The sequence below is a fragment of the Paralichthys olivaceus genome, chromosome 13 (genome assembly GCF_024713975.1).
Source record: "Paralichthys olivaceus isolate ysfri-2021 chromosome 13, ASM2471397v2, whole genome shotgun sequence".
NCBI classification, from domain to species: Eukaryota; Metazoa; Chordata; class Actinopteri; order Pleuronectiformes; family Paralichthyidae; genus Paralichthys; species Paralichthys olivaceus.
Window position 1 is genome coordinate 2095097 of NC_091105.1, and position 24610 is coordinate 2119706.

Consider the following 24610-nt stretch of genomic DNA (forward strand, 5'->3'; position numbering starts at 1 on the left):
TCCACCACCCAATGTTCCTGCCTCATCTCTGACTCAGTGAACTCTATTCCACTGTGGCTGATGAGTCACGAGTTTACTCTTCTTACACCTCTCTCTCTCTCTCCATCATTCCCTCGCTTCACGCTCTCCCTGCCTCCCTCAGATTCTCCATCATTATTAAAAGCCGGGCAGGCAGGCAGGCACGCAGAGGAGGAACAGACTTCAGCACAAAAGGCCTTTCTAAGCCAGCGGAGTATTTCGAGAGTCTTCTCTGCAAAGTCAGGCATTCAGCAGTCTCCCCCTGCAGGGTCTCTTCATTTTCTTGCAGTCTGTCAATCCCATTGCGCTCGGGTTCATCGATCACAACATGCGTACAACTTAAGAGATGTGAGACGGAGGACGGTTAATCATTTAAAACCACAGGGCATCTAAACAGACTTACACTGGGTTCTGACCGACAATAATACTCAAACAAAAAAGAAAAGAAAGAAAGAAAGAACAAAGAAGCCCCAGGGGCTGTGATGGAGTGAGAATGTTGCTATACAGGCATTAACGTGTGACACCAGACTCATATGAAGTGATGCCACCATGAAACACGTATGACAGTAAGTTTCCAGAGCTGTCGACTCTATGTCCAACGAAAAACAACCCAAAGAACAAAAAAAGAAAAACATCAGAGTCTACAAAAGTTTCATTATTGATGGTTTTCAATAGGCTAGCAGAAATATCAACGCTGGAAAATCACTGCATACCAACCTGCATTAATAATTATTGGGGTTCAGCCAGAACTCCGTTGATTCCGATGAGGGCATAAGCCTCTGCCCTGGACCTTTAAGGCTCAATGTATAGTCTTTAATTAGTTTACTTTACTGCAACTCTTAAAGCTAATTCAATGGTTTAGTGAGTAATCCCCGTTGTTTGTCTCCAAATACAAGCATATCAACTGACAACAAGGCACTGACAGCCAGAAAAAACCAACAGCATCAGGGAAAGGGTGATAACCGTGAAGGGCTGTGGACAGAATGTACCAACACAGATCAACAAAAGGCCGGCTGTTGTCACTGCGGGCCTGGAACATCAGCCATTCCTGTGAGCCCACTACGACGCAATTGATGTAATGTCACGTGGGCTTTCTTCAGAAAAAAAAAAAAAGTATGTAATCTTACATACTGAGTCCCACAAGGCCTCTGGGGTCACACCACAACATCATAAATCTGTTTTAATTGTTTCTGTATTCATTAGAACCCGACCAACATTGATGTTTTGGGGGGGGGGGCCTGTGCTGATACTGTTATTAGAAGGTAATACATTTCAAATACCTATATATTGGCCAATATATGTATTTAAGAAAAATTTGGCAATGAGTCCTAAAATATCACTTTCAAAGCATTTTGAGAAATAAATGTAATTGAAGTTTGATTTTTTCAACCATAAACAAAAAGAAAACACAAGCACAACCAAATACATACAACTTGAATTTAGAAAATGGTCTACTTTTTATTATTGAATATAAATATCTCTTCTGAATCGCTTATTCTGAAAAGATAAAAGTAAACACAGATATGCATGTGAAGGCTCTTATCAGCTGATTTCATCAACAAAACAATATGTCAATCAGATTTCTGGATGCATAATGTAAACAGAGTGTATTAGCAATGTTATCAACAATGTAACTTGATTACTTCCTACATTAAGATGCCTTTTAACATTTGTGCAATATTAATAAAGACATGACACAGATTATTGCACAAACAGTGTCTTGCAATAGCAGATGTGACACAAAATACAGATATAGATAGAAGATAGAATAGAAAAAAGGGTTTATGACATCAAAGTTGACATAGGTTGAGTTTGAAGTCATCAAATGAGATAAATCGTGGTGGTGCAATGCGACTATTTGCAAAAAAAAAAGTCTGATGTTGCACAGTAGGATTTACGAATGTTGTCAGAGGGTAGAGTCAAGTTTTTATTTTTAAAAAGAGTGGACATTCGAGGAAAGCCGATGTCAAGACTGTCAAATAGCGACGATGCATTAAAAATTACACGTCTTCCCGTCAAAAATACTTTTTTATTTAATGGCCAAAAATGTTTCAACTTGGCAGCCGGCAAAGACAAACATCTATACAATAAAGACCCTGTGGATTACTGGCTAACGCTAACAGCGCTGCTGCCAACGTGGGGCACTCAGTGATTTGTGTCTGGGATGGCTGAGCTTTTGTCTGGCAGGAGGGCTTACGTAACAGAAGCTGCTGACAACACGTGGGTGCTGAGCTGAGGGCTGGGAGAATGGCTTGGATCACCGAGAGACAGGGAGGTCAGCGCAGCCCACTGTGTCAGCCCCTGCACAACCGAGAGGGTCAACTCACTGCCGGGATCAGGGACACCGATTGTTTTGGTTGCCTTCGGATTATTTATGGAGTAAATATTTTTATACTCTTCTTATGGAATGTGTGCAACCACATAGCTGAGTGTGGCCACTGGGTTTTCACCGTTGACCTATGAGCAGCTGAACTGGAGGAGCTTCAGAGGCCTGATCATCCTGACAGCAGTGGGAGTATGGGGAGTTATTTATCCAGTTCTTAGCTTGAGGGGTTCAAGAAGCCTGAATCACTGAAGCTGAGCACAGAATAAATGACTCTGTTAAACTGGCAATTTCCTTTTTGGATGCAGGAAATTACATGACGACACTGATCAGTGAGTTAAGGGGGAAATGGTGAAACAGCTACACAAGCAAGACATTTCTTAGATATGATCTTCCAAAAAAATCTGATTCACACATGAAATGTCACTCAAGGCTGTCAAGGCCGTTACGCCCCGTCCACACTAATATGGATATTTTACAAAACAAACATTTTTCTCTGTGTTTGTCAATTTAAGTCACTTCCAAAGTACACATCTTCAAAAACTGCAGTTTCTGTGTACCAGTGTAAACATAACTTACGAGCGAGTTAAAAAAATTATCTGCATTAGTTTAGACGAGACGATTTATATAGAACAATCTATTTTTCTAGGTCTACACGTATCTAAATCCAAAGAGCATCTTAAAATAATAAAAACCGAACATTCTGTAATAGGCCTTGAGTCAACTCTGTGGAAAGGTGCCTGTGCTCTGAATGCTTCATCATGCTTCACTGCATAGGTTACTTATGCAAGGTCACTCAATATGGCACGACCTGAATTATGAAAACACCATGAAGTATATATTGTATGAGCAGCGTCCGTGGAAACTGACCTTTAATAACAAACTGAAAGATCGGTCCGTAATCTAAATATTTTAATGATTCGTCATTATAGATTGTAAGGAAATTAACATGCATTGTTGCAAGAGTGAGTTACAGAAGCCATCTGGATTTTGTGTTTGTCCACAGGGAACATTATGATGTAAACTATTTAGATTTAGTTTAACACAGACGAACGGTTTGGACGAATGGACAGACAGAGTGTGGCTCAGGACGTTCTTTTCTGTCCGACCCACAGAAAACTCTAACAGACAGACAGGCAGGTAAACAGACAGAGAGAGACAGACACACATAGCTCACTGTAGTGTTAATCAGTGTGGGTGTGAAGTCATGCTCCAGTCCTGTGTTTTCACTGTGAGCAATGCAGTCTATTGACTGGATCAAGACTTGCTTGTCCACATGCTTGTAAAGGTCTCTGTGAAAAGGGTCATGGACTCGAACCTGAAAAGATTTGCGGTTTCATGTTTGGCTCCCTGATGTTACATTCATTATGTGAAATATGAGGAAATTTGCTGCACAAGCTGGGGTCAAAGAACAAGCACTGAAAACTACACCCGAACAGACACTTAACAACGACCCAGAATGGTTTTATTATCCTATCAGTCTGTGGTCTGCTGCCTCAAGAGGATGACTGAGTTGTTTGGTTTAATGGTCAAGACATGACCCGTCTAGAAATGTGTCCATTCCATTTTATTTTAATCACAATAACCTTTCCTGTGAATGGAACACACCCTCTCAGCCGAGCGAGACCATATGAGTAAGCAAACAGGGGTAGGCAATGCGGCTGCAGGATTGGAGCACGATTGTAACTGTGATCTTGGTGCTCCATCTCCAGTCCACAGGGATGATGGGACAGAATTCAAAACCTTTCAGCATTTGGACACAGCGGCGAGCGCTGACAGCTTGAGCCAGACCAACAAACCAGGCAGATTCCATAAATCATGTTTTATCATATGTTGACTACTTTGGTGCATACAGTACCAAAGTAGATATAAGTGAGAGACAGTGTTTCGAATGTTTTATATATAAAATGATATCATTGATCAAGAAAAATTATTAATAGATTAGTCGATAAAGAAAATATCAGCTCAACAAGTGAAGAAACAAGTCAAAGACTGTTTACCACCAGTATGTGTTCAGATGATTCAAATAAATCTGTATCAGCCTCAAAGATCCAGTATAAATCAAGCTAAACTGACAGCTGGTAAAAGGGAGTTTGAAAAGACAATGTAGGGAAATCATACTTGTCCACATGAGTGATGCACTTAAATCTCAAGCAGTCTGATATTGTTGTCAGTCTTGGTGAACGCTCTAAATGTCTGTGATAGGCGTAGTTTACTGTCCTTACAACCACAGACACAGGCCTGAAGCTCTGTGGGAGTTCACAGAGCATAAGCTTCCTTGTTAATCTTTTTCTCAGTGAGTTAAAGGCCTGTGTTTTCTTTTTCTTTCAGAAACAGGGCTGGGCTAACCGAGAACAATTCTTTTCAGTAAACACTATTCCACTGCAATAAAACAAGGAAAGGAAGAAAAACAAAGGTGTGGCGAGATGGCTGTCCTTCAGCTGTCTTTATCTGTGGAGTGCTGTAATCTGGTTACTGACTGAGCCCAGTCAGCCCACACTGACTCATTATATAACATGAGAGCTACAGCTGGGAAAGAGGCTGATCTGTGCTTGGCTAAGGAGCGGAGGAAGCCCTATGGACAATTCTTCATATAGGGCTGAACAATCAATAAATAGTATACTACTGATACAAATAGGGTCAAAAACAAGTCCAAATCACAGCAGCAAGTAAAATGTGCAGTAACATACTATTGTAAATGAAGCATTGTGGTGTTACAGAGATGCTCCAGCTCAAAACAACAGCGTTACAGCACTAAATCAAGGTTGTCTTGCATCAGCAATGCAATTTAATGTGATTAGCATAATATTATGAACATATTATGAACACATGAATATTTATGAACAGAGCAACTTACCCACAAGCTGCTGCAATATGACAACATTTCTGATTTGAAGCTGATAAAAGACGTGAACCAAAACAGCGGTTGCAGTTTGCAAATCAGCTAAACCGAAGAGTGGACAGGAGTTGGGCTGCTCTCGGAGGCAGAGTAGGAATGAGTCCTCCTATCACTTGCCGCAGGTCGGCTGCTAGTTATCAAAAGGCTAATCAAAAGCAATGTGCCGATATATACAAAGAGTATTAACAACATGGTGTGAGCTACACGCTGATCAAGGGGATCTGACAGAGGTCAAGAAGTGAATCCACAGAAGCTGTGATGCTGTGGCACGAGAAATCTGGGAGACAAGACAACAGGGTTATGGCGTCTTCCCTCAGTCAGTATATCATTTCTACTGGGCCTTGTTTTCTTCACTGATAATATTGCAGTTGTGTTGACAGACACAAACATTGTAATTACAGCAAAGACAGCACAAAATAAAAGAAAACGCAATATCATAGGCAATTTTGTAATTTTCTGCAACATCAGGTTTCTTCAAGGGCAACTGGATGTCTTATATGAATAATGTAGATGCATGACTTTCCAAGGGCTTGAGTAATGCCAAAGATTATGTATATTTCATCCTAAATAACCCCTTAGGCTAATGTGAGGCCCTTCCTCCTTCCTCCAAGTCATAATAAATGAATTCATAAAATCACGTTTTTAACTGAAGAAAAGGATTCACCGTTAAGTGACTGCAAACAACACTAAACTCTGTTTTATGTTGAGCTTGTTCGCACTATGCATTACTTCCTGTTCTTCTGCTGCCTCACCAATTCTCCCTTAACCACTACAGGGGGGAGGGGACTGATCACTTCAGTTGCTATTGGTTTACATCTCAGAAATCAATACAGTAAATTACTGTGGGGCCATTTCCCTGGACAAAAGGAACTATGCTAGAAAGCTGGTCATTGGAGAAAAATCAATGAAACCCACTGAACTGCAGCAAAGCAGAATGTCCACACAGCTGTTGGCATGTTAATTATAGGAACTAGTGGACCACTTCAAGTCCATTAGCTTAAAAAAATGCTTCTTCATGTGAGTCCAAGAAAGCTTTTGTCTTTAGTGGAGCATAGAGTCCTGGTGTAGCTGCAGCGAGGAGCAGCCAGCATGCCTCGGCCTACATTGTAAGTGCCAATAGACTGTAAAGATGGATGAGACATCTCCACTTCCGCACACTGTACAGAAATGAAGCCAAAATAACCTGGATTCGATCGCTGCATTTAGTGGATCCACACTACAATTAAATTGGCTCTTCCCTGACCCCCACAGCATTCATCCACCAGGTTTTGTGGAAATCTGTCCAGTATTTTTTCCGTACACTTGATTACAAATAAACGGAAAGGGGCGAAAACATAACCTCCGTGGCGGAGGTAATTAAAACCATAACTATCTGTAAAAAACTACACATGAACATACATCAGTGTGATGAGAACTCCCTTAAAATGACAGAATCCAAATGATTTGACGTATTTGACTTGTGAACAAGTGGGAATCAAAAATTTAAAAAGATAAATGATACGCCTCCCTACACGGAAAAGTCCTTAAGCAATACATTTGATTTTATTTAGAAACACGTAAGAAGCACATTCCAGTCCTCACAGCAGCTTTGACCGCCAGCTGTGGGCATCTGTGTGTGTGTGTGTGTGTGTGTGTGTACTGCGTAAGACAACACCAGCCTGAATGCACACATAGCTGATGTCAGAGATTCCACACCATGCCTGCCCTCTCGGAGGCCGTGCCACTAGAGCTGGTCGAGTCCAAAAGCTGTCCAGTCATCACACAAAAATCTGCCAAGTCTAAACTTCCCTCCCGCGGCCTCCCTATCCTGCTTGCTGGCGCAGAAACATCCAAACCTGATCCTTGTGAACTCAGCAGCCAGCCCCTTCTTTTCTGTGAGAGCTCGAGGCAAAGTAAAGAGAGGACAACAAGATCTACTTACAGATAATGAATTTGACCTCGGTTTGAGTGTTTGGAGCATGTAAATAGTGAACAGATGTGTCAACCTCAGGATGCAGTAGTTCGAAACTTCATGTTTGAGCTACTGCAATTGAAAAAAGTTATTCTGATAATTACTCTCGGAATCAATGCAACATGAGAAATAACAAAATAAGACAGTGGTTTGTTATTAGTCTTGTTTGGAGCTCAACCATGAGATCTGTTGGCTGATGATATCAGCTCATATGAGATTTGAATTCACATTTAAACATTTATATTACAGAAAAACATGCAGGAAAAATTCATATGTAGGTTTCTACATATTAAGCTGGCTGCTCTGATCCTCGCATGCACAACTACAGAACCAACGTACAAAGAGAATCTCCACCTAATCTCTGAGTTGCCAGAATTAGAGCAACCTCCTGTTTCTAAAAATAATCTACTATAATCACAGTTTAAACATAGAAACTCTGCGCTGTGCAGAGTTCAAAAACAACCGGCAACTAAACATCTGAACACGTCAGGGACAAAATGCCCCGGTGAACGCCTAATGTCTCAATTAAAGACAATCTACTCTCATCTGTTCTCTTACAGTTTGACATCCAAGCATCAGCCAATCAAGGCTATTCACTAACAAGAAGAGAGACATCCCTGAGGCCAAACTGTTCTTGACTACGCCAAGCCTCGAGTTGTTAAGTTAACCTCAACACAATACAGAAGTAGAGTTCAGCTGGTACCGACAGGACGAGTACAAAAGAAGGTTAGAAATGACTCATGTGCCAATGTGCCTAATATTTAGATGACGAGGTGTAAAGCCAGTTCAGGAAACATCTTCAGAACAAACAGTGGAAAACTTTGGAGTGCTTCATAGTGGTTTCCTTCAGTCTCATGTGGACTCTTGCTGATATTCACAGGTTCAGCCAAGTGAAATGGGCAGCATTTGCGTCTGAGTGCAAGTGTTTATCAAAGTGTCTGAGAGCTGATGTCATGGTGAAGCAGAGCATGTAGCAGAGATCTTTGAATTCACTTAGTCTACTGTTGCCTAAACTCCTGCGTCGCAGGCCACAACATGAGGGAAAATAAACTTACATCTTTGTTTTGCAGTTTTCTGACATTTGAACTTGAGGAACAGACTTTATCCTATGTCCAGGGGTCAACTTTTCCACATGGATACAGCGGCAACAACTATTTATAAACAGGCTTACCCAGACGTCTTCCTCTTGAACAGGATGTCTCATCTGAGAGCAGCTTGTGATTTATGGACCATAGGTTCTATGATTCAGCTTGGGAGAGCTGAAGGTACATAAGTAAATGAATGACAGTATTTTAAAATAGAAACCAAATGTTGCAGTATTTGTTAAAGTAAAACACTGAATACAGATCATGGCTGGACAATTAAATCTCTATTCATGAGATGAAGTTAAAATGATTTTTTAATTTGTGTAGTCATTACTGTATAATGTAGGAACAACCCTTTGATATTATCATGACTGTTAATGTCGTTAACATTGTCCATGCACCCAAGGTCTTATTTTACTGTCAGTTCCATCTGTTTATAATGTTTATTATTCAGTCTATTAAAGTCGACCTCAGAGGTTCCAAGTTTGTGCCCGGGGCACAGCGACCGCAGCCAGTCCCAGTAATGACCAGTCAAGGAGTGCTAATTAACAGCCACACAAAGCAGGCTGCTTCAAGGAGGGCTGTATGGGACCATAAGTGACATTCCTTCATTCCACAGAGACCACACGACATTGTGCACAGTGTCAGGATGGTGGAATCCTGAAACGGCAGAAAAAAGTAATGAGGGTATCTGTTATAGCTGCAGAGCTTGAGTGAGAGGGGCCGTTCTGACGGCAGCACAGAGGTGCAGTGAGGTCCCGATGTAAGACTTCTAGACCACAAAACTCTGAGAATATCAGGCATTGGTTTCAGTATTCCGGAAAGCAGCCAACCTAAACTCCAGACTCTGTGGGTGAGAAGTCCACATTTGGCCCTGATTGCCTCAGTTTATCGATTTTTAAGCCTCTGTGAAGAAATACAAGCCTTTGTATCCATCTGAACACTACCCACATATTTATTAGAGAAGAGTGCGGACATCTAAAAGCAAGTTAGACATTTGTAGGACTCTTAATTATTAAGCAGATTAAAATAATGAAAACGTGTCTCCAAACCTTCCCTCTCCACACAGATCACAATGCATCCTGTCAGATTAAAACCAGACGCTTTTGGTTTAACAGCATCTACACAGTGATGGACGGCAACTGACAGCAAGTTCCAAAACCACAAGATTTCAATATAAGTTTGGAAAAGTTTTTCAAAAGTAACAAATGTAAAAAGCAGACTGCAAAGTGAATGAGATTAAAAACAGTGGACATTTATAAAGCTGCTAAACTTTACCTTTCACTCTGTTCTTGGGCGTATTTAAACATTAAACTGTACACCGACAACAAGTCTCAGAATCAGCACTGATGCCAAAATACCCTGTTTGCTTAGTGTACAAATAATGTGCCTAATATTACATAACCCACATTTGGAAGGTGACATGACTTCTGCTTTAATTTGAATATCTCCTGCAAAAAGAGAGCAGAGCTTCTCAGAGGTTTTAATATTGAAAATAAAATGGATCTGCGACTTCGTTGAATGCTCAAGATCAACTCCTGATAAGTCAACTAAGCCCAGCTATAAAGCCAGCGGCTAAACAAGCACCATGCTCTGCAGGCGGGCAGCACTAATGCTCATGCGAATCCCCACGTGCTGCAGGCCGAGCCCTGTACACAGCAGGGCGACTTCACGTCACTCCCCGTGTGATGTCATCCTGGGCGACAGGCTCCTCATCAGAGCTGTGTGTGGGATTACGCCTGCTGTCCTGGATCAACAGGGCAGGGCGGGAACGACTGATGGCTTCTAGTCTATGCGGGAAAATACTATTCTGTCCTCATGTTAAAGTACAATCTACATTTCATCATTCATACCTGCTATAAAACATAGACATAACAGCAGCCACCAATTGTTTTTCTGCACTTTCAGGTCATAATAGTTTAGATTTGTTAATAATAAGAAAGACTTACGAATATGAAGCTTGCATGTAAAAAATGTTTGGTTCTCTTAAACCTTTATTTAAAAAATAAATTTGACCATGTATTTTGTGAAGCACTTTGTAACCTTGTTTAGATAAGTGCAACATAAATAAAGCTATTATTATATAATCATTGTAATAAACTGAATGTCTTTGAGTTTAATATATCAATGATTATCTCATGGCATAACATTTCATCACATCATCAGAAATATTAACACAAATCTACACTACAATACTTTGACTTTTAAATACATTTCAGGGCAAATCACGCATTTCCTATAGCAGGTGCATCGATCAAACACAAGAAAATGATTTCAACACAAGAGAGAAAGTGTTCATATTCACAACATAGGCCAAAACAGACCAACCTGCCTGTGTTCACAGTCTAATTTATTTGCTGTAGGTGTTTTCACTTATGTTATCATATCATTGTAAAATCAGGTAATAAACTTTGTGACAGGGCAGATAAGACTGTGAGGCTTTGGCTTGTACAGTGTATAATCATTAATTCCCCGCCCTGTACTGTACGTAGAGGAAGAAAAGGTGACGACCATAAAGTAACTGATACAGCAACTGAAACAGCAGCTCTCATTTCCATAGCGTCCCTTGTAGGAGTGGCGCCTTGTGCCGAGTGGTATAATGTCTGCACCGTTCATAAGGCTATATCTTTTCTCATATTACCATTCCAACCAACTTTACCGCCACTTGTATTGTAGAACAACTGTGGGGGAATATCTAAACCTAATCCCACAGCATTCTGTGCGGGTCGACTCTGCACAGCGAGCTGTTCAAAGTCACGCAGCTGCTGACACCCAGGTAGATGTGGTAGTTCACCGTCTCTCCACCCTGACACAAACAATCCTGGGCAGTGGCTGGTTGCTGTGTCACAAGACTGGCAGGCAACCAGCCTAGTGGAGGAGGAGGGTGGGTCTGCAAAGAGTTTTATGAGTCGCTGTCTGGACACAGTGGCCTCTTGGAGACAAGCCACCTATTGATCCCCATCTCGCTGTGGCAAGGTAGTTTTCACTTTCGTATCACATCTCTTCCCGTCTTTATGACCAGTTTAGAGATTAGAGCACAAACGCAGGACTGTATAGAGGTGCTTTTTATTGTGTCACTGTATTCATGTTGACAATTAGCGAGGTGGTAAGTGCTACGAGTACTTCCTGCTTTCGTGCCACTTCTAGGTTAAGCAAATACACTAATAAATTAAATGGAGCATGTTCACTTCACGCAAATGTCATGTGTTTGTCCTACTAACCTGAACAAGCACGCATCTCCTTACTTATTAATCTGACCGTGTTTCAGACATCCTATGGGAATACCTCCGTGGCCAAATGAGCCCAGCTCTGAAAGTGATACTGGATCCCTGAAGCACGCACACACACACACAAACACACACTAACAGCTGTTTGGGGGAGCCCAGAAAGAGATGAATTTAAAATTTCATAACTTCTGTGTTGCTGAAGCAGCATGGTTACCCTATGAAACACTATATCCACTGAGGCAGTCTAAACAGCCGCAGCCGTGCAGCACAAAAATAGTTGCGATCCATGTTAAAGATATTAAGGATATGAAAGATAGTTAAGATAGTAACTCAAAACCTTTAAAATGAAGAAGTAATATTCCAGACTAAATACTTCCCACTGAAAAGATAAACCAACTGCAAGCTTTAGGAAATTCTAAACTGAGGCACAAATTAGTTTATAGCTGCTCTACCCTCCATTGTGTTCTTGAACGACTCTGCTATGCGCCACAGCAAAACAATTTGCCAACAAACACATTACCATCAGGTCTTGCAACTTCAGGATGACAGATCTATGACAAACCCTTTTTTCACAGGGTGTACATGTGACTGCACAACACTGACGAGGGCTGTAACGGTACCAGTACTTTGGCAGGCGGTGGGAATACCATTGAAATGGTCAGGGGGGGGGGGAGTAGACCTACGCAGGTTTTTCTGCATCAATACAACAGTTTTTTTAAGTCTGAACATAGTGAAGAAACAATGCTGTGTTCATTTCGATTTTCTCAGTAAAAGAAGAAATCTGCTAATGTTAATATTAAACAGGAAATTTACTGCTGGCAACAGAAATTCTGTTTAGCTGGGAAGCAACTGCAGTGGAGGGCACAATGCATGGCATTCCTAGAATCGGATTCAGCATACAAATAAAGGTTATTAGTATTTTTAGTGCCGGTGTTTACCAGTTTACAGACATTACAACAAGAACTTCCTTGTGAAATTGCTGGTTCTTGTTTCCAGCATCATGTCTCAGTTTGACATAAGTGTGACTCAATGCACAGTTGTCAGAAAATCATGCCAACGTCGATAGGAGGAATTGATCAGCTTAAAGGAATACAATGATTCAGGAAACCGGGTTCTCACTACCCATTTCTACCTGTCTATATGTATAACCACTTGCTGCCATCATTCCACGTGTTATTGAGCCGTTCTCCTGACGTCCCTCTCACTACTCAGATAATTCAAACACAATGAAAATACCTTATTGTTCTCACAGCTATGTCATCTCATCTAAATCATTTTCAACCGAGACCAGTGTAAAATGTCAAACCAGAGATTTTCACTTGAATCAACAAACTAAATCAAAGTTCAATAACTTGGAGAGTCAACACATACCTTTAAAAGCATCCTGCCTCGCTCGGTGTCATTCAAAGCTGGTCATGAATTGATTTATCTTGTGCTGTTTAGTGCAATGACCGACAGAACCGTTCAAGCATTCACAAACTGGCTTCTAATATCTGATTGCTTAAAAAGTTGCTGACCCATGTTTTTTGTAGATTTCGTGGTGGAAAAATCATTTTCATCTCCTGATATTTTTTCCGTGAACACCCTGCCAGTTTTGAATCATAACTGCATTAGGAAGGATGCTACACCCTCCTCTACTTAAAATATTTGCCCGAGGTGCTCTCTGTGCGGCCGCGAGCATCAATATGTTCCTTGAAGTGTTGAGGACTCGCATAATGACGCCTGACAGCACAACCTCACAAACCCTCACAAGAGACCACGCAGCCGGGTATCAAGATCTTTTTCATCTTCTAGCCTGACTGCACAGTGGATCCCAGAACCGACAGGCAACTTGAAATGGATTCATCATCTAGAGGGGGTACAGTCACGCATGAGCCAAGTGAGCGATGGATCAAACATCCAATCTATCGCTCATATTTAGTGGCATCAGAGTGGTAGTTTGCTCCAACTTCCCACAGTTGTGCTGATCAAAAGTCTTCTCTGCAACAGTCAGGCCTGCATTTCAGACATCGAGCTGCAGTCACAGGAATGAATGAATACAAGCCGGAGTCCAGGATTCGTTATTCCTACTACACAGTACCAAGTTTTCTTGCAACACGAGGTTCCTGCTGTCTGCTGCATGCGTTTCCAACAGCGTGTGAACAACATCAACAGTCCCTCCAGGCCAAACTCGACAACCTGTACCTATGTCCTACTTTTCATGTTGACTGTCTGTCCTGGTGTTCGAGCAAACAAAGGGGCCCACAAATACAAGACCTGAATAATTCAAAGCAAACGTGTAAGGCTACCCCGGCCCTCTCCCATCAAATGACGACAAAATGACCCCGGTCCCGGGTTTGAAAACCTGCACCCATGCACAAAGCCAGCTCAAGGAGCAGTCACACATGTTTGGCTGCGAGGTTTGGGCAGAAAAGCCTTGAGTCACTCCATCACTTCACGATGTCTTAATGAGACCAGTCGCTTTGGGTTTGGAGGAGTTAGAAAACACACACACACACACACACACAGGAGGGACTGGGAACACTGGGCTGCTGCTTTAAGGAAAATGTTACATCACACATGAACCTTCAGTGCAAACCCAGCTCAGATCATCTGGATCGTGACTGTCAGCCGTGAGGGAACTGGATGATGTGAATGCACACACACACACAAAATAAACTGACTGTGATTACAGAGGGAGAGACAGAGAAGAAGAACACGCATCTCTTCTTTAAATGCACAACTTTAAACGTGGTTGGTAACTGCAGCACAGCTGACAGCTCCAAGCTAACGTTCAGCCACCGACCCAGCTCACCGACCTGCTCCCCCACACCCCCCCGAGCTGCTGGACGTGTCTCCCCCCCTCCCCACAAATGCTGACCCCCGAACCGGCTACCACGGCTGCGACTACTCCCTGCAACACAAATATCAGCGGACAATACACATGCTTACATAAACGCATCTGAGGCGTAGAAACGCATGGGGGTCCGTGCACCGCTCACTCACAACACAACTAGTTTATTATACCCCCCCCCCAACAACAACAAGCCGCCATTCACTCCTGCGTTTCATCACCTGCGTTACATGCGTGTGCGCATCCTCCTTCCGGGTGTTGTGCGGTTTGTTTTTCGGCGAGTCCACAAAATCCCGTTCCTAGCAAGTGGGGCTACCTCCAGCCAGGCTAATCAGCGGCTAACGCTAGCTAACGTACGGGCTAGTAGCCCACGGTCTCCCGTGCACTTCTTCTTACCCCGAGCGGCCTCGCAGAGGTTGTTCCCGTCGTCCCATGAAGTTCTCCCGGCGAGGGCCGCCTCGTGAACAACGACGAACGTCTCCCGCGGCGACAACTCCTAACTTTTTAGCATCTTCGTGCGCGGAGCCGAGAAGTAAAATCCCGAACCGGACCAGCGCCGACAAAAGTAATTTCTCCAGCAGTTACAACAACAACGTCAAGCGACGGGGTTCGTACCCGCCCCCCCGCCCCCCCCATGAGCTGCGGCGGGCCAATCGGCGGGGAGAGCCCGCGTGAGTGACCCTCCTCGCAGCCAATGGGCGCGCTCCGCGGCTTTGAGTGACGCTCGCCGATCGGCGCAGGCACCGAATGGAGGCGAGCGAGTGGCGAAGCGTTCAGTTGCCAATTGGCTGCCGGAGAATCGGGGGCCAGGAGGGGGTTCGATGTCCGCGGAGCCTGTGAGTGGTGCACGGTGCGGAGTGACAGGTGCTCCAGAGTTCAGCGAAGAGCCGGGGCGTCACCGACAACCCGGGTGAGGTCATCTGGGATGACGTAAACCCCTACGTCATCAGCTGGGCTTAAACAGGACAAATAACGCCAGGACACAAGTTTTGTTTTTTTTATTTTTTATTTTTAACAACTTTAATTTTCTCAAAGTGATATAAAACAAAAACACCCCCAGCAGAATAAAAATGCACGTCACAATTAGGCAAACTGAAAGATCTTGAGCGAGTCATGAAAAACCCACAGACGCGTTAACCGACGAGCTGGTCGTCGAAAGTAAAAACAGTTTTGGAACTGAATGGATTTACAATACAATGAAATGCAAATGATGCCATCAGACAGTTTATTCATCTCTGAAGAGCAAGTCCTTGCCTCAAAAGTGTTGGAAATCGCAAATGTTACTGTAAATATCGTACAAAAATTCTGACAACTAGCATCGCATGAGAAGATGAGCAGATTATAAACCGCCTGTCAGAGTGACAGCAGACGCCCTCTTCGGCCGACGACACCTGCCAAACTCAACGCCGCCTCCTGTCTGGACTTCTGCTGCGTCTCCGTCCACCAGTCCTGGGGGGGGGGAAAAAGATTTTTTTTAAATATGAAAAAATGCAGTTTAGTTGTTTTTGGAATGGGATTTGTTTACTCAGACAAACTTATGGCTAATGATAAACAAACTTCGCCGCAAGCAAGAGAACCATCACACAGAAATGGCTGCAGCCAAGCTATGGAGCACTGAACAGAATTTATATTATACTCCTGCACATGCAACCCTTTTCTTTTTGCATTAGAATATAAATAAAAATCTGGGTTGAAAAAAGAAAATGCTAGTTTAGTTCAGTGAACAATCACATTTTGTTTAACTTTTATTTAGAAAGTAAAAGAAATAATTTGAATACATTTAGATAAATGCATTAATACACCATTAATCTTTTCAAACGCGTTGAAAACACTCCTTTTACCAGCACCTTACTGCCACAGCAGGCAAAGACAAATTATTGCAAACCACCCTCACCTCCTCTTATTCTTGGGGGGCCCTCTGACGAATCCCCAGTCGACGCTGATAGGTTGGCCCATCATGTCTTGAGCGTTGAGCCCTTCCATGGCTGCCTGTGCCTCTTTGTAAGTCTCATACTCAACCAGTGCGTACCCCTGGAGACAAGTTATTTGGACATTATGTGAGTTACAGGAAGACACTTTGGAATCAGGTAATATTTTACAATAAACAACACAACTGACATAGAAACACGGTTAAAGATTTCTATCAAATAACATTCCTGAGGCTAACTGGTGTGACTGCCCCGCTGAAAACAGTGATTACCAGGCAAACTTGAAATTTATATTCTCTATAATTTACTGAAATGACTCTACAAAAAGTTTCAGGCCAAAGAGGCTTTATTTTTACTTCACACTCAAAACAATGCTGCCATCTTGTGGTTTAGAAGACAGTTGACATAAACTGGACAGCAAAAAAATAGTGAAGCCAGTGTGTGAGCTTTCAAGCATCTTTTCCAGCAAGCTTTGTCCAACAGTCATTCACAATTATATCTGTTAGCAAGGTTTTGATACTCGTGTCGATAAAGCAAACTGTATCAAACACTGTCTGGGTTTGTTCATGCAACAAATGACTCCTTACATTAGGGAGAACATTTAAAAATCTTTTATTTTAAAGATAGACATTTAGATGCTGCTCTAACTCTTTTTCCTTTGGAAAGAATTGATCATTTAAACACTGGGCTGAATCAGAGAAACTAGGGCTGTTGTTCTATGTTCTGGATGAGTCAACAAGGTATTTGGAACTCTTCTCAGTGTATTTCAAGCCAAACCTAAAAATAAAAAGACCTTTGCCTCATTAGATGGTAAAACGGTCAAATTAGCTGTACTGCCAAATGTTGCAGCGTACTTCTGACAAAACCAGACACAAACCTTTTCCAGAAAACTCACACATTTCTTCAGTTTCCATTCATTTCATACTGTATTTGGCTTTTCTGATCTGTGCACTTAATTAACAGACGAACAGGGTAGCATCCCAGGTGACTAGATTTAGTTGTTTGCAAAAAAAAATAGATGTAAAACAAATCTCACTTTACACCAGAAAACAAACGAACCCATTATACAAGAACAGTAAAAGGTCAGCATTGGTCAAATGAATAACTCACAAACATGACAAATACGTCTATGCCTCACCTTGAGGTAGCCTGTTCTGCGGTCAAGGTTGAGGTGCAGATTCTTGATTTCTCCAAACTCGGAAAATTTGTCATGGATGTCTTCCTCAGTGGCCTCTTCGTGTACACCTGTCACAAACAGGATCCATCCCTCCACAGCTGCAACAAGATAAAGACAAGCACATTCATCAGGGACCTAATAAGTACGGTTGTCATCACTAGATTCATGGAGTCTGAGCACTGGATATCCAAACTCAGGGATTATGGAACATAAACTCCATATGAATGTTTCTTTATGCAACTGGTACTTTATAACCCTGCTTTTTAAAAGTAATACATAGACCAGATTGTATTAAGTATACTTAAATACTCATTGTGAGTAGAATGTACATATAAACACTGGTCAAACCAATAAGAAGCCTTGTTTATCTGCATCACAGAACTTAAGAGTGACTTCATCAAACGCTATTATAAGAATAATCTCAAAACCAACATACTATGTCCACAGCAGACTAATGAAATGAAAAATACCCTTCTTACTCAACTGCTCTCTTTCTGTGGAGTCTTAAATCCATACTTAATGCCCCTGCCTGTTAAATAACCACTGCCAATGTAGGAACTATCAACAAATGTAACTGAGGGTGTAAAAAAGACCGTGAACATTTCAGATACCCAGATAGGAAACAAAGATGAAACTATGGACACACTCAGCAGACAGTTATATGTCTGCCTGGTCCCAATTAACCGATTTCATTGTTTATACTTGCTACTAATTAACAGAAAAGTTAGTGAAGACTGTTGCTTGGACTTCATACGATTAGCTCACATTACATTTGCAATATGAACAGCAGCACTTACATCTCTGAGGACCCGGCTCATCCCCATCCTGTTCCACGGTATCATAGTCCTCCTTGATTCTGGACCTGGCTCCTTCCTCTGAAAACAGTACCACGTGGAAACGGTTAACACAGCTGGCTTTACTAAAGATACCATTTATAACTCTGTTTGTATTCAGCAGCACAAACCAACTCACCTGAACCAAAGCCTCGTCCTTTCCTCTTCTTGGCTTTCTCCTTCAGCTTGTGGATGCTTTCTGCGGAGGGAGGAGGGAGCAAGTCAAAACAATGCAGAACAAGATGCTTTTAAAAAGCTGTGAAATGTGTAACACCACGACAACATTAAAACCACTAAATGCATGTGTGTGGAAACTGTATTTCTAATGTTGTGTGCAGTTTACCGAGGGTAACTTCAGGGTAGCCATTAGCTTCGCTCCACTAGCATGCTAGCGGCGGCTAATAACACCCGAAGTTCCTCAGGTTGCATCTTCGTGCTAAAGTGAAATAAAGCGTGAGGCCGAGTGACACGTTTCAAACAGAGAACTAAACCGATGAAGCGTAGAAACCTCGATAAAAGTGACCGGAGGCAACAACTACGACGGAGCCGCCTCGTAAAAGCGTTTGAATGAGTCTTCAGTGCGTTGTTAGCTTGGAGTTAGCTTGTTAGCATGTTTCAGGCCTACCGCCTGCGTTCGTCGCTGCGACCTTTCACGCGTGGATTTCGATATTCACGCAACGTTTTTTTTTTTTTAAACACCGAAGCTTCGGGGAATGTGTCGCTGACGAGTGTGAATGAAATGTGTACCATCACCATCCTCATCCATAGGAAAGTCCTCTCCTCCCGCTTCGTGAAGATCCAGCACGTCCGCCATGATGTCTCTGTGTCCACGGATCACTTACGCAACAAGAGTATGCGGGAAGGCCGGATGTTGACGATTGGCGTAAAGCTACGTAAAGAACGGAGAGGTACGGAAGAGCATTAGGGTCAAATATAGAAAAAAACAATAATATGCAAAGAGGAAGATGATGTTTTTATATTTGAAATAAAGAGATTTAAGAGGAAATGTTGGGAATAAAATAAAAAAAATGTGGAGGATAAAGTAAAACTAGGTCAGAGGAAGATTTTCTTGTTTTACATTTCATGAATACAGTCAACATGTTGAGAATAAAGTCAAACTAAGTCCGAGGAAGATATTTCTCTGTGTAAGAAATATGTAGATTTTAGTATCTTGAGAATAAGTAAATCCCTCCTGGTCCAATCACCCAGTGTTCCATCCTTCCATGTTTGTGTGGGACAGATTTGTGCACAATGTCTTCAATCAGTCCTAATACTGGTGGACACATCGTGTTTACGTGCTGACACTGATTCCACTTATTAATTCATACAAGACATGTTTTATAGCCAGTTTTCAAAACCTGGCTTCATTCTCGATATTCAACATGAGACAAATCTTCCTGTTCTCATGATTTTCCTTCATGCTTGACGGTTTCACTCCTCCACGGATAGAGCTCCGTTTGCATTATAAAGGGCCTGAGGGGAGGACAGACAAAGTAAATACAAGGAGGATTGACTACTGATACGCTCAGTGCTGTAATCATGTGAGAATGATCGCAGACGATGTGATGAGTTTCTCTGGTCACAACATTTAAGCCACTGAATAAAGGCTTGAAATCACAAATGTTCAACACAGGGTGGCAGCATTCAGGCTCCACTGGGCAACTTCATGTATCTGCTCCTGCTTTGCCTCAGAGAGTCGACCTCTAGTGGCAAACACCAGAAAGATGACGTCTCCAACCTGTCCAGAAGTTCCCTTTAAACATTTCCCCTGTTCCCTGTGCAACACAAAAGCACAGTAAAAACATGGTTGGTGGATGAATCAGTGAGGATCTTTCTTGTGCATTAATCACAGTGTTGCACTCGCAGCAGAATGAGATACGCCGTGTCTGTAGAAAACAGTGAAAGATAATCCGACACCAAAGAGCAACATTTTGAGAAATATACTGACCTGACCCCACCCGAACTTTATATTTATGGATGTTGAATGTGTATATATAAATCCCCCCCCCCCCCCCTGTATCATTAGGTAACAACAAATAAATTAAAGTGAAATATCACTTAAACCTTTCAAACAGTGAAAAATGTGTCTCTTAATTCTGCATTCGAAAGGAAATTATTCTTATATTTTATATTATTGTTAAATCTGTGTTCATACTAAATAAATATGCAATTCTTTCTGTTAATTAATTTATGTCCATCCTCACACATTACTTTATATGCCACTATATATTATGAATATAATGTATATTACACATTATATCCAGACGGCATTAAGAGTATAGTGCCTCACATACTCCCTTCTCTCTCCAAGCAGCGCCCGAGGTCAGGTTATAGATGAAGGACCGACCAACAACACATTGTAGTCTCTACGCTCAGGGACTTTCATATCTAACTCAGATGCCCCAGACAGAGAGGCACCAGCTTCAACTCTTTTGCGTATTTCACCAGTAGAAAGACGTAAGGACTCAATGTGACGGAGGAACGCATATTTGTACTTAACTACTACTGGGAGGCTGTGGGAGACATCTCCAGACTTGGGGGAGACAATTGCTCATGTCACTCTGTCAGCTCTGTTTGTATATTGTTTCAGCTTCTGGTCTCCGTGAAGTCTGCATTAAAATCTTCTGTACAAGACATGAGCTGCTGGCTGAGTTCCCCTTTCACCAGCTTCCAGAAAACGTCCACAACACATTCCAGTGCAAAATCAAGACGCACAATATCAGAAAACAGACGGATACCAAAGTAACACTGCATGCACACAATGTCCAGTCTTGTCTGCAACAATGTTCTGAATAATACGTTTAAACATAAAGAAAAACAATGATTAAAGTCACATTCGTAAAAGTCTTGGCTGACATGACGTGTGGTTGTTTTACACGATAACACTCTGCTGTATCTTCTGTGATGAGTTTATCAACGAGCACATTTCTCGGCTAAAGCAACAAACAGACCAGAGCAGCTGCTGATAGCACTGAATGAATCATGAGTGATTAAGAAACTGTCTCATCAACTTAAATCATTCAAAGAAACAACTCACACAAACACATTTAACTGATATATTCTTAAATATTTTATATATAACATAATGTGCACTTAATAATAATAAGGTTAATACTACTACTACTAATAACAATAATAATATTAATGATAATAAACTTTACAAGGTAATAATATATTGAATGATGCATTTTATTAAATAGCAACTTTAACAACCCTGAAAGACACAATATAGATTTAAAAAAGCAAATAATTAGAAATATAAAATATAAACATCACAAAGTAAAAGCAGTTAGGAAGAGGTGAGAAATAAAAGTATTCACAATAGAGTGCAATATTGTATTTCTGGACCTAGTGTGTACACAGAATTGTTTGTTTTTGTTCAATTTAAAGTAATTTTGCCACTTTAGTAGTTTAATTTATAATATGATCCTCTATTTTGTGTATAAAAACTTCATCTTGAAAGTTACCTGTAACTTAAATTGCCAGATAAAAGTAATAGAATAAAACTAAATTAAAAGTATAACCTCTCCCTTTGAAGAGGTACAAAAACCTCCAAAATGACTTAGTTACATTCCACAGTTGTATCTGTGTGAATTATTGCACTAAATTCAAAATTGGAGGTCAGCGCTTCAGGACTTCTCAAGCTGCCTGTCTCCAGCTCACACACAGAGCCGACTCTGCGTCTTTCATGTGACATCATGCATCAAGGTCCAGCCAACACAATGACTGAGCTCATCTTGTGAGGTCACGTCTTTACGTCGGAGGTGATTAAATCGTGATTAGCCGTGATTGACTCATCCTGTGGAGCTACAAAAGCCTCAGCTCCCTGACAGGAGGCAGCATTCTTTCAGAGAACCCCAAGAGTTTGAGGTTCGTCTCCTGCTGCTGCTGCTGCTTCACTTCTGTGTTTCCTCTTCCACAGAAACTTCTTTACAAGTTGACTGCATTTCCACAGTTTGTCTGACTACTCTTTAAACTTTTCTTCAGGTTGTTCCTGCTCATTTGCAGCCATGAAGTTCTCCCTCGTTGCCGCTCTTCTGGTCGCGCTGGCTGTCGCCCACGGTAAGACACATTTCCACCGACTATATGAATTCTCTTTACTCATAGAGGACCGTGAAAGTTTTAGACTTAAACTCAAAGGCTTGTACCACAGCAGCTGAGAACCAGTGCTTATCAAAGAGAGACCTTCACCTTCCCTGGTTCATCTTCCAGTCCTGCAGTTTATCGAGTTGTTATTATAATCAGCAGATTTGAATGAAGATGTTTAAATGTGTGTTCACAGGCTCTGAGGCCGTGTCACTGGCGAAGCGTGACGTCCAGTCCGAGTTGAACAGGATCACCAAGTTCATCACGGACATGTCTGACACCATCACCAACTCAACCCTGGACGTGGTGGAGAGGATGCAGGCTCTGGAGATGACCAACACTACCCGGTAAGTAACGACCAACACAAAAGCAATCATGGCCAAAATGACAAACTGAAAAGTTTCAGTTGTGCTGATTTTCCATTTTTATTTTATGATAATTGTAATTGTTAAACATCCACACATGCAGGAGATGCTTATTTATTTGATATTAAATAAACAGAAAATAGAAAATGAACAAACCTCAAATACATACAACACATAAAAGTAAAGCCTAATCACTTTAGTCTTTAGGTCCTAAGTGGGTTGTTATTGAGGTAAAATTCATATTATCTTGGTTTATTGGCAAAAGATAGATTTTCAGGTGTTTTTAGCTCGTTTGTCTTTATTAAAATACAAGCAGCAGAGAGTAACTGAATAACGTCACTTCCTCTGCCTCCATCAGGACTTACATAAAGAACAGCAAGGCCAAGATCCAGCCCCTGGTTGACAAGGTCCAGTCCGAAGCCGCCAAGCTGCAGGAGCAGGTCAAGCCCTTCATCGCCAACATCAACGATAAGATCAAGCCCCTGACCGACAACTTCAACGCCCAGGTCAGGCCCCTGACAGACGACTTCCACGCCCAGGTCAAGCCTCTGGCCGACGTGATGGTGAACTTCTTCCAGCAGGTGATGGACCAGACCAAGGCCCTGGTCATCCTCCAGTAACGCTTGCCGTTGATCCGCTCCAGCTTCAATAACACCCAAGAGCTCGGGCTCCTGTTTCACTCGTGTTCGTCTGTCACGCTCCTTCATCTTGGAGTCGGCTGAGATGTGATGCCTAAATGTCATTAAAGGGGTTTGAACGACATTACATTGAACTGACGTATTGTTTATCTTTTGCTTATGTGAGCCATATATCAAATTTGCATTCTGAGCACACGGGGGTTAATTTATAAAAAGCCAAAGTGCAGGTAATAAACTTGAAATGAAATAAATTGTGGCAGAATCTGAGGAGAGTAGATCATTGTGGAAAATGTCAATATCAACTTCACCTCTAACCTTTGTGTCAGGGGAGGTTTCCATCATTCATGGTTCAATATTCAGAAGCAGTCCAGGTTACATGTGTGGATAAGATCAGGCTGATGAGATTAACCCGAATTCACACTTGTATTGACCCCGAGACGATAATTTACCCAACACACAATCAGAACGAAAAAACGAATCTGTCGACCAACTCATGCATGTAAATTAGGCCGATGAACTTTACATGTCGCTGAATCTCAGAAATGCACCTTTAATTCACTTTCTCATTATGATCCTGCTCATGAAAAACCTCCGCATGAACAGAATTAGGAAACAAAGCTGGATTCCTCTAATTTCTATTTCCAAGACAGAGAAGACTGCATTGAATTTACTGTTTTTCACTGAATTCAAAAACTGTCTTCAACACTGTCGCCTCAAACATCTCTCACCATGAACCCTGCAGACATGAGCCTCGAGTTATTTCCTCTCCATAAAAGATCTGTGCTGGCATTTCAACACAGTTAAAGGTTGTGTCTTCGTTATCAGTGTCATTAACTCAGTTCAAATAAAACACGGGGTGAAGATATATAGTAATCCCTTTTAAAGCAGCTTTAATTGACCCAGTGTTTTCTGTGTTAAGTTTATGTCATTAAATTTAGACCGTTGAGGACAACATCAACACATCAGGCTGGAATTTCTGCTTTTCTCTTTATTATTATTATCATTATAAAGTTTTCATACAGTTAATTATTCTCTTATCACACAAACAGGGGACATTCAGGGAGCTGGAGCAGCTGAAGCTTGTGTCTCGAAGCAGTGAGGGAGACAATGACTTGTTGTCAGTTAAACCACAAAACAACAAAATCACTAGTCTTCCAAGCTGCTGTGGACCATGAGATGCATTTTTTGTCAAACGTCTCTCTGACTTCAATCTAAAAATGAGAATCTGAATCAACATTAACTCCATC

General features: G+C 41.8%; 3 protein-coding genes across 7 annotated transcripts in view; 1 reads left to right on the plus strand and 2 right to left on the minus strand.

Annotated features, from left to right (window-relative positions):
- Window positions 1–14968, minus strand: part of otud7b (OTU deubiquitinase 7B) — a 30587-nt gene extending 15619 nt beyond the window's left edge. For 2 of the 3 annotated variants that reach the window (XM_020106641.2, XM_069537803.1), the window contains exon 1: window positions 14558–14968. The gene's annotated coding sequence lies outside the window, so the exon portion shown is untranslated. The remainder of the gene's footprint in view (window positions 1–14557) is intronic. The other variant, XM_020106642.2, reaches the window with a different exon arrangement.
- A 355-nt stretch (window positions 14969–15323) lies between these two features.
- rbm8a (RNA binding motif protein 8A) lies at window positions 15324–19180 on the minus strand. 2 transcript variants are annotated; one of them, XM_020106637.2, is made up of 6 exons: window positions 19022–19180; window positions 18414–18473; window positions 18239–18316; window positions 17403–17539; window positions 16231–16367; window positions 15324–15785 (listed from the first exon to the last, which is right to left on the minus strand). In XM_020106637.2, exons 1-6 carry the CDS (start codon window positions 19086–19088, stop codon window positions 15737–15739), a joined length of 528 nt encoding a protein of 175 aa, XP_019962196.1. In that variant the 5' UTR covers window positions 19089–19180; the 3' UTR covers window positions 15324–15736. The 2 variants fall into 2 exon arrangements, with proteins under 2 accessions (XP_019962196.1, XP_019962197.1); XM_020106638.2 differs by having other exon boundaries at window positions 19028–19172.
- Window positions 19181–22069: 2889 nt separating this feature from the next.
- On the plus strand, window positions 22070–23487 carry LOC109642012 (type-4 ice-structuring protein LS-12-like). 2 transcript variants are annotated; one of them, XM_020106636.2, is made up of 4 exons: window positions 22070–22144; window positions 22262–22336; window positions 22557–22707; window positions 23084–23487. In XM_020106636.2, exons 2-4 carry the CDS (start codon window positions 22285–22287, stop codon window positions 23343–23345), a joined length of 465 nt encoding a protein of 154 aa, XP_019962195.2. In that variant the 5' UTR covers window positions 22070–22144; window positions 22262–22284; the 3' UTR covers window positions 23346–23487. The 2 variants fall into 2 exon arrangements, with proteins under 2 accessions (XP_019962195.2, XP_069393873.1); XM_069537772.1 differs by lacking the exon at window positions 22070–22144 and having other exon boundaries at window positions 22174–22336.
- The last annotated feature ends 1123 nt before the right edge of the window (window positions 23488–24610 follow it).